At 47.1% G+C, this 12841-nt stretch overlaps 1 protein-coding gene across 1 annotated transcript in view; it reads left to right on the plus strand.

The window, feature by feature from the left end:
- Positions 1-12841, plus strand: part of LOC119455318 (collagen alpha-1(I) chain) — a 694093-nt gene that overhangs the window by 301510 nt on the left and 379742 nt on the right. Inside the window, exons 16-17 of the mRNA XM_037716715.2 lie at positions 11709-11753; positions 12452-12505. Coding sequence (XP_037572643.2) covers positions 11709-11753; positions 12452-12505 — 99 coding nt within the window. The remainder of the gene's footprint in view (positions 1-11708; positions 11754-12451; positions 12506-12841) is intronic.

A 12841-nucleotide genomic window follows, 5' to 3' on the forward strand; every position in this document is an offset into this window, starting at 1 on the left:
TCCGCTATTGTCTAGTGCAGCCATGAGTTTGCATGGCCGTTGTGACAGGCGCAAGGAACGTCCAGCGTTTTATCGATGTCATCTCAAGCGCTGTACAAGGAGGCTGAATTTTTCACATATGCACACATATTCGCTAATCGTGCCTCAAAGCTCGAAAAATCAATAAATCAACCATTGTTACGCTGTTTGTTACTGCGAGCACTATCGGCAAGGCACGTTTTTTTTTTTTTTTTAAATCTTATAAAGAATATCTTGCGCTTACCCCAGCTGCATTCTTGCTCAAATATTGCAGAAGGATCGTATTTGTTGGCCGGGATCGTTTAATGGAGCAATTGGCGTTCTTGCTTGCATAGTTTGTCACGAACTGCGAACTTGTGTTCGTTTGCACATTATTTGCTGCCATGTTGCAGACGGCGGAAGTGACATTGCAGGCCTGTTTCAGACATTGCTCACTGCGACGATCGCAGACGAAGGCTAATTCATAGTTTTGTTTTTCACAAACCAGGTACGTAATTGTAGTAAGTTTTATATGTCTAAAAAATGTCTAAAACAGGGCGACAATCTACATCTGAGAGATGCAGACGAAGACAAGTACGCAGTTTCTTTGTTACAAACTAGGCAAGTAACAACGCCAAGTGTTATAATGAATGATCTAGGCTAGAGAATTTGAACTTCTCGCCAGATTTGACCAAGAATGGAGCTGCGACAAGCGCGATATCTGTTTTCTACGATCGTATGCGTTCCACAGTGGCTGATCTAAGTTTTACCTTAATACAAATATTTATTCTGGTGGCATCATTTAACGTGCCAAAATAAAAACAATACCTGCACTCGAAAGCCCCAGGAGTGCACCCGAGGTTCTCATGACGATCAGGTGTGTGGGCCGCCAGAACGAGGGAGGGGGCTCTACTTTTACAATAATGCGCTTCACCACATTAAACATGTGGTCTTATGCGGTGACGATTTTGTTGTTGCTCTGGTTGCCTATCGAATATTTATTGTGATACACAGCACGTTCACCTGTCATCTTTCCTTTATTTGCCGGCGGAATGCTTCAGGCAGTAAAATAAACTTAAAATAATTGCCGAAGGTTCCGCAGTATGCACACTAGTAGTTCGCAACCGACAGCCACCAAAGATGAGTTAAAGCTTTGAAGAAAAACGGAACATTACTGTGACGCCTTCACACTCGCCTTCACGGCAGCTGCCCGGCGTACCCTCTCACCAAAAGACGCCACCATGGGAATGCGTGGCGCTGCATGTTTCTGAAAATGTCCATTCCCTCGGAAATTGATCTGGAGTCACTCCCCGCCAACTGTCCTAACCGTGGCGCTCGAGCAATATCCATATCTCTCAAAAAATTACTCAACGATATTAAACGTGTATAGCATTACTTTCACGGTATTTTCCCAAAATATTTTGAGCGGAGGAAAAAAAAACTCTTTGTGCCCGTGAGGGCCATTTCATTTTGAAGAAACGGTGGAAATCTAGGTGCAAAAACAAGATTTGCGGAAAATTGACAGCTTCCCCGCATTCCTTCAAACTTTCCCTTTTTGCGTTGTCAGAGCATTGCGCTTTCATTATAAAACAGTTTCACAAAATAATTTAGCGTTTTTCAATCTTTAGCACCGAGTTAAAAATGCACAAATTAGAGCGTTCTTGGGAAAATTTTACAAAGAACGGTCTTGGAACAAAGCCTATAATTACTTTTATAGAACTGTCCTTAAAACGTACTATCTTCTAAAATTTTATTTTCACCAATGTGCTGCCCCCAGGCTCTAAAATACAAACGTCACTTTGGCAAAAACTCAATTTTGGCCCATGTTTAGACGTTGATTGTGTGAAAAAAAAAACGCAGAAACGCTAACGCTGGTACGATTGTGAAGCATAACAGGGAACATTTATTCGAAGTAATTTGCGTTTCCACCGAGAAAAAAAAAAATCGAATTTGAGTTCCACCGTTGCAATATGTTGGTTCGCGCTTCGGCTCATAACATGTCAGCGGCAAATACAAAGCAACTGAATTTTCTGCGTAAAATTCCACAGCATATGGCTCCAGGTTCTTTTTTTTTTCGTATTGTATTCTTTGTATATTTTATATAAGCGCGGTAACAAACACAATTAAATATATACCAATATTAAAGGCTTAAGTACCAGAATAGCCACCATAATAAACAGTTGTATTTATTGTTTTTTTTTTTTTTCAGGCTTGACATCAAAAAGCTCCAGTGCTGCGTGTTCAGAAGCAGCACTGGGAAAAACAATTGCTTTGGTTTAGCTTTGGTTAACCCTGGTTGATAGCGAAAGCTTCACTGCCTTGGATAGGCCCATTGTCGAGCTGTGACCGAAGTGTGGTTTCGTAATAATATACAGAGATGTTTGCCATGAATACAGTGTTCATTCATCATTCATCATTCAGCGATCCGAATGCGTGGATGACGCCTGACGACAAGCCACTTTGTTTCCGATGTGAACGTGTTGGACAGATTTCACGATATTGCCGAAGTCCTTGGCCCTCGTCTTCTCGACTCAGCTTCTCCAGCCTCCGCTATCCACCCCGAAGTGAGCACCTGGTACCAAGGCAACCTGACCAAGAAACATCTGCCGAGACCTCTACTAACGCAGCCCATTAGAGCCACTCGCCCTCACCACGACGCCGACCTTCTCGGTCACATCCACCTAGCCGTTCTCCGTCCCCATATTACTCCCGGCGTTTCCCTTCGGGAAACTGACAGCTGCAGCTCCTGGCGGTGACTCTGCTATTCGGACCTGCCCTTCGATTCCTCTGTTGACGCTCCCTACCAATCAGAAACTCATCGACGTTGAAGTGGATGATCTACCTGTTAGAGCTTTGACACCGGAGCCCATATTTCTGTTATGAGCTCTCACCTCCACTATCAGTTAAAGAAAGTTATGACCCCTGCCCCATCATGTGTTGTACGTGTGGCCGACGGTATAGTACGTCTCCCGTAGCTGGCCTCTGTACCACACGTGTCAGTTTTGCTGGCCGTCAAACTTCTTTTTTGTTCGCCGTAATCGCCTGCTGTTCCAATGACGTCATCCTCGGTCTTGACTTTTTGTCCGCCCACTCCGCCCTCATCGATTGTTCCGCTGGTACTGTACAGCTTAACAATTAACAAGTGCAATTGATCAACCCGGACCAATCACGAGTCGGCTCTGTTCTGCTGAGCACGTCCGCATGCCGTTGCAAGCTGTGACCTGTGTTGCTGTGACGCCCCCTCCACCCGTTGGTGACTATGTGCTCGCTCCCATAAGCGACGTTCTGTTGACGCACAGTCTTGGTTTTCCTCACAAGGTTATAACTCAACGGGACATTCTTACTTGTCTTCCTGTGGTCAATTTCAGACTGTGCTCACAAGTGCTCCCCCAGGGCATTTCACTCGCTACGTTGATGCCCTCCTACGACTACGTTATCTCGGCCTTGTCTCCACCTGATGCTGGCCGCTCGCACACCACCGCTATCGCGTGTTCTTCACCAGATCTGTCTCCTCCCGACCTGAACAAAATGATCGCTCCAGACCATTCACCCCATCACGCTGACGATCGCCTTCGCATCCTCTTCTCTTATAGGGACGTCTTTGACCTTTCTGACCATCCTCTGGGTGAAACCTGCGCTGTCAAGCACCGCATAAACACTTGCGATGCCCATTCGATCCACCGACCGCCATACCGCGTATCTCCAGCGGAGCACCGCATCATTCAAAAGAAGGTCGACAAGATGCTCGCCAAAGATATAACCGACCCGTCCTGCAGCCCTTCGGCTTCTCCTGTGGTTCTTGTTAAAAAGAAAGATAACAGTAGTAGATTTTGCGTGGGCTAGATCACCAAAAAAGACGTGTACCCACTCCCACGCATAGACGACGCCCTGGATTGCCTTCACGGTGCCAAGTATTTTGCTTCAATCGACCTTCGGTCAGGGTACCGGCAGATCGCCGTTGATGACATGGACCGTGAGAAGACCGCTTTTCTTACCCCTAGCAGCCTTTATCAGTTTAAAGTCATGCCCTTCGGCTTATGCAACACCCTAGCCACCTTCGAACACATGATGGACACCCTCTTACACGGTTTTAAATTGTCCATTTGCCTGTGTTATTTTGATGACCTCATTGTATTTTCACCAACATTTGAAACGCATCTCGACCGACTTTCTTCTGTCCTCTCTGTGTTTCGCAAAGCCGGCCTGCAACCTAATTCATCTAATTGCCACTTCGGACGTCAGCAACTCATCATGCTCGGTCATCTCGTAGACTCAACTGGTATTCACCCCGACCTTGACAAAGTTCGAGCTGTGCAGCAGTACCCCGTTCCAACTTGCACAAAGGAAGTTCGAAGCTTTCTGGGACTGCGCTCCTACTTTCGTCGTTTTGTGAAGAATTTCGCGGAAAGCGCACGCCCTCTCACAAACTTAAGAAAGCCGTCTCGTTTTTTTTTTCTTTTTTTTTTTTTTGGGGGGGGGGGGGGTGCTGCGCAGGCTGCCGCCTTCTCTACCCTCATCACGTCGCTCACTACACCACCTGTTCTGGCTCCTTTCGACGGCTCCGCTCCAAGAGAACTCCGCATCGATGCCAGCGGCTACGGAATCGGCGCTGTTTTAGTCCAGCATCAGAATGGGCATTCCCGTGTTATCGCTTATGCCAACCGTCTCCGTTCCCTAGCCGAATAGAACTACTCTACTAAGGAAAATGAGTGTCTTGCTCTCGTTTGGGCGGTGGGCAAATTCTGCCTACATACATGGCCAGCATTTGACCGTCACTACCGATCACCACGCACATTTCTGGCTTTCGTCTCTTAAGGATCCCACTGGGCGTCTTGGTCGCTGGGCGCTGCGGCCCCCAAGAATACACTTACTCTGTTTCTTATAAATCTGGCTGATTGTACCGGGACGCTGACTGTTTGACCCGAAATCCAGTGGATCCTCCTGAAGCCTCCGATCATGTGTACTCTCGCTCTCCGCTTTAAGACACATCCGTGATGAACAGCGCCGTGATCCCATTTTAAGTGAGCTTATTCAGAAGCTAGATTCCGCAGTGCCCAATCCTTCCCTTCGCCTTTTCGTGCTTAAGCTGGCACAATATTATTTTATTTTATTTTTATTTTCGAATACTGTTAGCCCTTCCGGGCTGTTGCAGGGTGCGAAGAGTACATTCAATCAATACAGCACAGTTCCAGCTCTTTTTTAAAAGTTTATAATGAACAAGTATTATCGAATATGCGTCAGTCAAGGTTATTCCATTCAATAATTGTTTTAGGCAGAACCGAATATTTATAGACGTCAAGTCTTGGCACGTAGGACATAACTGTAAAGAGATGGTTAGTACGTGATGACCGTCTACCGGGCGGCTGCAAGTATAAGCCGGAATTCAAATTGAATGCATTGTGATAGAGCTCGTAAATATACTTGAGCCAAGCAATTTTTCTACGAACAGCCAAAGTTGTTAGCTCTGCACGTGCAACAAGTTCTGTTACGGACTGCGTTCTTCGGTAACAGGAAAATACAAACCTCACTGCCATTCTCTGAACACGCTCAAGCTTGTCAATGAGATATTTCTGATTTGGATCCCAAATTATACCTGCGTATTCCAGAGTTGGTTTTACCATTGGTTTATATTGTTACAACGCTGGGAACAAGGTGGAAGAAGAAAGGCACGAGCTGGTGGAGGCGGCCTACATGCACGACGTCACGGGGAGACTGGGCAGAGCAAGCGGGAGTCGTACGTTCGTATGTTACGGCTGTGACCTGGCGGAGGACCCGGTACGGACCAGCGTAGCACGACATTAGCTTTTCTGATAGGCCAACGCGGCGCCTAGGAGACCATAGAAGGACAAGGTCGCCGGGAAGGAAATTAGCGTCATGGTGGCGACTGTCATACGTGCTCTTCTGCTTGTTCTGGGAAATAGAAAGGCGACGATGAGCAACTTGACGTGCCTGTTCGGCTGTGGCAATGACGTCTCGGGCGTATTCCGACGTAGAATCCTGAGCGATGGGCAGGACGGTGTCGAAAGGCAATGCGGGGTCGCGGCCGTACAATAGATAAAATGGTGAGTAACCCGCTGTGTCGTGACGCGACGAATTGTACGTGAAAGTGACGAAGGGGAGAGCATTGTCCCAGTCACGGTGGTCATCGGAAACCTATATTGATACCATGTCTGTGATGGTGCGATTAAGGCGCTCAGTAAGCCCGTTCGGCTGCGGATTGTAGGCAGTAGTGAGCTTGAGCTTGGTGGCGCAGGAACGGAGTAGGTCGTCCACAACTCGGGAGAGGAAATACCGGACGCGGTCTGTAAGAAGTTGACGAGGAGCGCCGTGATGAAGGCTGATGTCGTGCAAAAGAAACTCACCAACGTTGGTGGCGCAGGATGTCTGAAGAGCTTTGGTGATCGTGTACAGAGTTCCATAGTCGGCAGCGACAGCAATCCACTTTTTGCCGGATGCAGATATAGGAAAAGGTTCAAGCAGGTCTCATCCAACGCGAAAGAACGGTTCGGATGGCACGTCGATAGGTTGAAGGCGACCAGCAGGGAGTAGAGGTGGCTTTTTGCGGCGCTGACATAACTCGCAAGATGCGACGTAGCGGTTGACGGATCGGTATAGATCGTACACGATCGTACGTGCGAGAGACGCCAACGTGACCAGCCGTGGGTACATCGTGTAACTGAGAGAGAATGGTGGCACGCAGATGGCGGGGAACGACAAACAGCACCTCGGGACCACTAGGGTGCATGCTGCGCCGATACAGCTTGCCGTCCTGGGGGAGAAACATTCGAAGGGAGGGGTTGGACGGCGCAGACGCGAGCTTGTCCATGACGTCAGGCATGTAGGGGTCACGGCGCTGCTCAGTGGCGAGGTCAGCGAATGCAGAGAGCGAAGGAACAGGAGTGTCGGTCGCAAAAATATCCGGAGGGTCGACAGGATGACGTGACAGACAGTCGGCATCTTGGTGTAAACGACCCGACTTGTAGGCCACGGTGTACGGGTACTCCTGAATGCCCAGTGACCGAGGCGTCCTGTAGGGTCCTTCACGGAAGAGAGTCAGCACAGCGCGTGGTGGTCTGTAGTGACTCTAAATTGCCGACCGTATAAGTATGAACGAAATTTTCCGACGGCCCAGACAAGTGCAAGGCACTCTCGCTCGGTGATAGAATAGTTGCGTTCAGCAGCAGAAAGCAAGCGACTTGCGTATGCAAGCACACGGTCATTCCCTCGCTGACGCTGAGACAATATGGCATCGATTCCATGACCACTGGCGTCAGTGCGGAATTCAGTAGGCACAGACGCGTCGAAGTGCGCCAAAGTAGGTGAAGATGTCAACAGGGAGATGAGCTTTGAAAAGACGGTCGCTTGCTCAGGGCCCCAGGAAAATGAAGCATAAGCTTTCAGAAGCGCAGTAAGAGGTCGGGCGACTTCCGCAAAGTTGTGAACAAAGCAGCGGAAGTAAGAACACAGGCCCACAAAGCTCCGTACATCCTTGGCGCTGGTCGGTACGGGGAAATTCTTCACAGCCCGCACTTTTTTTGGGCCTGGGCGCACACTAGATGAGTCAATAAGATGGCCAAAGATAGTGATTTGGCGGTGACCGAAGTGACACTCTGACGAATTAAGCTGGAGGTCAGCATTTCAAAAAACAGAAAGAAGTAATGAAAGGCGCTCGAGGTGTGTGACAAACGTAGGAGCGAAAACGATGACGTCATCTAGGTAACAAAGACAGATGGACCACTTGAGTCCATGCAGAAGTGCGTCCATCACACGTTCGAACGTGGCTGGGGCATTACACAAGCCGAAAGGCAGGACTTTGAATTGGTATAGGCCATCCGGAGTTACAAACGCTGTCTTCTCGTGGTCCATGTCGTCTACAATATGCTTTTAGTTTGACATCCGGTTGTGCATCTTTTAGTTTTCGCCATCGGAATCCAAGTTTTCGTTGGGCTGGTCCTCATATATTTTGTACATGATCACTCCAGTTCATGTCATGAGAAATCGTAATTCCTAAATATTTTATTACTAGAACGTTTTATTTCTGTGTTAATTATGTACGGGAACACAAATGGCGTCTTCTTCTTTAACACATTCATAAATGTAGACTTTTGATAATTGATCTGCATGTTGCACTTTACACACCAGTCATATACCACTTTCAAAGAGTCATTCAACAGGACCTGGTCTTGCAGGCTTTTTTGCGACAAAATAACACAATATCGTCCGCAAACAATCGCACTTCGACGAGAGGATGTATGTCCTTCGCGATATCATTGCTACAAGGTCCACCCAGATGGACGCGAACTGTTGCTCGTCGTTCCTACGCATCTGCGTTTGAGCGTTCTCGGCCAGCTACATGACGCCTCGACCACTCGTCACCTTGGAGTTTCCCGGACCTATTACCACGTTTGGCGTCGTTTCTTTTGGCCCGGTCTTTGCCGCTCTGTTCGTCGCTACGTAACTGCTTGTGAACCCTGCCAACGTCTAAAGAAACCACCTACTGCTGGCCTCCTTCAGCCCCTTGACGTCCCATCTGACCCCTTCTTCCGAACTGGCCTTGACCTCCTTGGTTCATTTCCTGCCTCTACTTGTGGAAAGAAATGGATTGCCGTTGCTACGGATCACACCACCCGATACGCAATTACACGCGCTCTCCCTACCAGTTGTGCTACGGACGTCGCTGATTTCCTGCTACATGATGTCATCTTACATCACGAAGCCCCTCGTAAACTCCTCACCGACCGTGGTTGCCACTTTCCCTCCAGAGTTATATATCGATGACTTGATTCGCTCCTGCGCAACAAAACACAAATTTACGACGGCTTACAACCCGCAAACCAACGGCTTGACTGAGCGCTTCAACCGGACGCTAGCTGATATGCTTTTTTTTTTTTTGTATGTCTCCTCCGATCATCAAGATTCAGATGTTGCATTGCCCTTCGTTACATTCACCTACAATTCCTCCCGTCATGATACTGCTGGTTTTTTACCCTTTTATCTTCTGTTTGGCCGTGACCCTATCATCCCTGATGCCGTTCATTTGCCAATTGAGTACGCTCGCGATGCCATTTCCCGAGATGATGAGGCATGCCAAATTGCTCGCCATTGCCTTACTACATCACAAGGCCACCAGAAGCACCGCTATGACTCCCGTCATCGCGACTTTATCTATACTCCGGGTGCCCTTGTGCTCCTATGGACTCCGACTCAGCGTGTTGGACTCTCCGAAAAATTGCTTTCGCGGTACTCCGGACCCTACCGTGTCATACGCCGTGTAACAGACGTCACGTATAAGATTGGCCCGCTCGAGTCTTCCTTTCCAACTGTTTCACCACCTACTAAGGTTGTCCACGTATCCCGCCTTAAACCTTGCCACTCGCCCGCACCATAGCAAGCACCTTGACGGTGCTTGAGCAGCCGGGGGTCATGTCATGGTACTATTCTTCAAGAGGAGTGTCGATGAAGAAGACGCTGATGATCTGGCGCGTGCTCTAGACCATAAGGTTGAACACTTGATCGCCTTTTAAATATACCGTAAATACGTTTTCCTGTTGTGTTTGCCTCCACGTAACAATATCACGGAACTAGTGAAATATGCTCAATACAGCTGCCTATCAATAAGATTCACTAAATGCGTTCGTCTTTTTTCGCTGATTTCACGGTGACTGAACCTGTGTTGTGCAAGTGGCGCTGCCAGTTGCCGCTCATGCGAAAGTGATTCGTGGCCCGCTTTACCCCTTCACGCGTAGGCCTACGTATACTTCCAGTAGGACGGAAGTGCGCAATGTCGATACACCTTAGGTAGGCATATCTTCAGAATTAAAATTCTTACGAAATTTGGGTGATCACAGCTTTCTTTCGCACACGCCACCATCTGCACCAACCTGGTTTGAATTTCCCGCCAATATGTGATGAGATCAAGTCGAAGTGCGAACCAAAATATTCCATTCCGGAGACTCAAATTCACCATTTTCTTTCTTCGGCGATAATGCAAATTACTTCCATTAAAATTTCCTTTGCGAAAGTAGTTATGCTTCTAAATTATATGCGCTCTTACGAGTATTTCTTCATGGTCCACCTTAGTGTGTTACCGATATCGAAAATAGGTCAAAATAAGCGTAGTGCAATATTCACGGCTTTATTTTAGAGCCTGTGCGCAGCACAGCGGCGAAAATAAAGTTTAGCACGTTTTAGGAACAGTTCTATAAAAATAATTCCAGGTTTTGCTTCTCTGACTACTTTTGCTGTAAGTTTTCCGCAAGACACCATAACTTGCGCATTTTTACTGCGGTGTTAAGAGCTAAAGAACATAAATGTGTTGTATGTTCAGACAATGCAAAAACGCAAATTTTCAAAGAATGCGCCCGATGGTCAATTTCTGGCATATTTTGTTTCGCACCTTGTTTTCCGCCGTTTCGTAAATGACCCTCACGTGCCCAAAAAGTCTTTTTTCCGCTCAAAATATATTGGGAAACTACTGTGAAACTAATGCTTATGGACCCGCACTTTTTTCTATAATTTTTGATGGAAATGAATATTGGTCGAGCGCCACGGTTGGGACAGTTGGCGTGGAATCAGCTTCTCTGTGCTCTTACGTACAACCATAGCTTACTTATACTTTGTTAAGCGTGGCATTGCTGTGCATTGTCCGCGGTGCGCATGGCATACACGCATGTTAATGCAGGTATGTTTGGCAACCAGTTGAATAACTTATGAAATCTGGCTACCGTAGCTCGGTTTTGCATGCTGTGGTTGAGCCCCTGTTACAGAAGCTACAGATCAGTGCCGAAAAGGGGAGCACATCTGTGAAAGAAATTGACACTAGAATATCAAAGGCGGTGCCTTATATGCACATGGTTAGCCATAACATTAAGCTAGCTGGTTACCAGATATGGGAGTCTAGCTGTCCGCTGGCAACATGTTGTGCCCCCGAATTTCTCGCGATCAGCAGTGCCAGGCATGCAAAATGTTTCAGGCGTTGCGCCACGGGCGTTGTCTGTGAAATTCTCCTGAGCAGCGGCCAGTGCTGCGTTGCGCAAACGAGACGCGTCAATACTGACCAGATGGGGGCTAACTGCACTGGTCAAGCAGACGGCGTGCATTGCAAAGCCTACCTATGTTTGCTTGATTTTGAGCCAACTAAGAGCAGATGCAAGGACAGAGATCAAACCGCGAGGGTATTATCAGAAATAAAGGGTCAGCTCGGGTGAGCGATACATCTGTTAGGTTGCTTCCTTCAGAAACGGGCTTTTTCGAGAGACAGATGGCATGATGTTGCGTTTCCAGGTCACGCATTCTCTCCACGGCACGTTGGGGGTTTGGCTTTCGTTAACTGTCTTGTAGTAAAAAGCTGGCGCTTCTCTATCTCTCTCCTTATTTATCTTCCACTGATTCGGTTTCTACTTTGCTTCAAGAAAAATACCTTCCATAGTGATCCGTCCTGCGAGCCGCAAGCGTTTTCTCGGTAATGCACGGCGCACATTGCTGATCGAAATATAGGAAAATAACGCGTTTTAATACTGCGCGAATTTTTCTCTTCGCCGTTGATTGCGAAATTTAGTTGTACGTAAAACATGTAAAGTAACCTCGAAGTCTCTGTAAATATAAGAAAGCGTCATGCAAAACTATTAGTTTCTTCGCTTCTGGAAAGCCATGCTCATGGAACCTGTCTTTCAACTATCGCAAGTTGCCTAATGGTTGCGTATCTAATGCAGGGAATACGAGGAATTGATGGTCTGCCTGGGCCACCAGGACCAACGGTAAGCTTTCGCCTTCTGAGCGCCAAGAAGCCATTCGGTGCGGGGCAATGCTTTTGAGGTGCTTTTACTTTTGCATTGAGAGCTCTGCGGAAAGACTAAAAGAAATTATGTTGGCCCCTTATATTCACCAAAGCAAGATGAAAAAAAAGCACTAAAACATTACCTTATTGCATTTTACCGATATGACAGAGTTGTTGATGAAAAATGCATTGCGATGATGCCCACTGGAAGTTATTAGAGTTAACCGCTAAACTAGCTCGCGGGCACTGTCGGGAAAATTCAAAGTCTACACTGATTTTCTTTTTGCGTCTTTTCTGCATCCACGCTTTTTAATTCGCCAATGTGCTAAATCTAGCAAAATCATAGCTAACGCTACAGTGAGCCATTTTAGAAATGCAAGCACGGATGCAAGAAGAAGGAAACTTATAAACACCGCTTCTTCAAACATGAACCAACTGGTTCAACTTTCTTTCGTTCTAAGCTTTAGTGAGACAATCATTAGGTGATCGTAATACTGACGCATTGTGAAATCAGGCCCTATGCCTAATTTATTCGTTGCATACGTCTCATGTATGGATGCAAACGCGTGTAATTACGCATCATCCAATGACACTATAACAGCCAACGTCCAGGCAATGAATTATTTTTGTGATCTGTGTGATTAATTTTGCGATTAACGTGCACGTGCAATCCTTCAGGGTGCTGTCGGGCGCCCAGGCCCACCAGGATTCCCGGGGTCGCCAGGAATAAAGGTGAGTTCAGTCCAGCCTAGCCGCAATGATTCATTATTTTAAAAGCCAGACACAGGGGGAGCAAAATAAGTAACCAATCCTGCACTCTTGAGCAGTTTATTTTTATGAAACAGGCACGAACAATATTTCAGTAATTATGTTGCTACAGGAATGCTGGCAACATAGGCATAACGCAGATGCCCCTACGGTCTGGCGCTGAACGTGGGCTACTATTGGCTACACAATGCCACCTCATGCAGCAATGTGTCCGGCAAATAAGTGGTTCTTTTTTTTTTCCTCCGATGGCTCTCGATTCCTTTGTGCGCCACTACGGCATTAACAAAAAAAAAGAAAAAA

Source organism: Dermacentor silvarum, chromosome 6, assembly GCF_013339745.2.
Source record: "Dermacentor silvarum isolate Dsil-2018 chromosome 6, BIME_Dsil_1.4, whole genome shotgun sequence".
In the NCBI taxonomy this organism is placed as follows: domain Eukaryota; kingdom Metazoa; phylum Arthropoda; class Arachnida; order Ixodida; family Ixodidae; genus Dermacentor; species Dermacentor silvarum.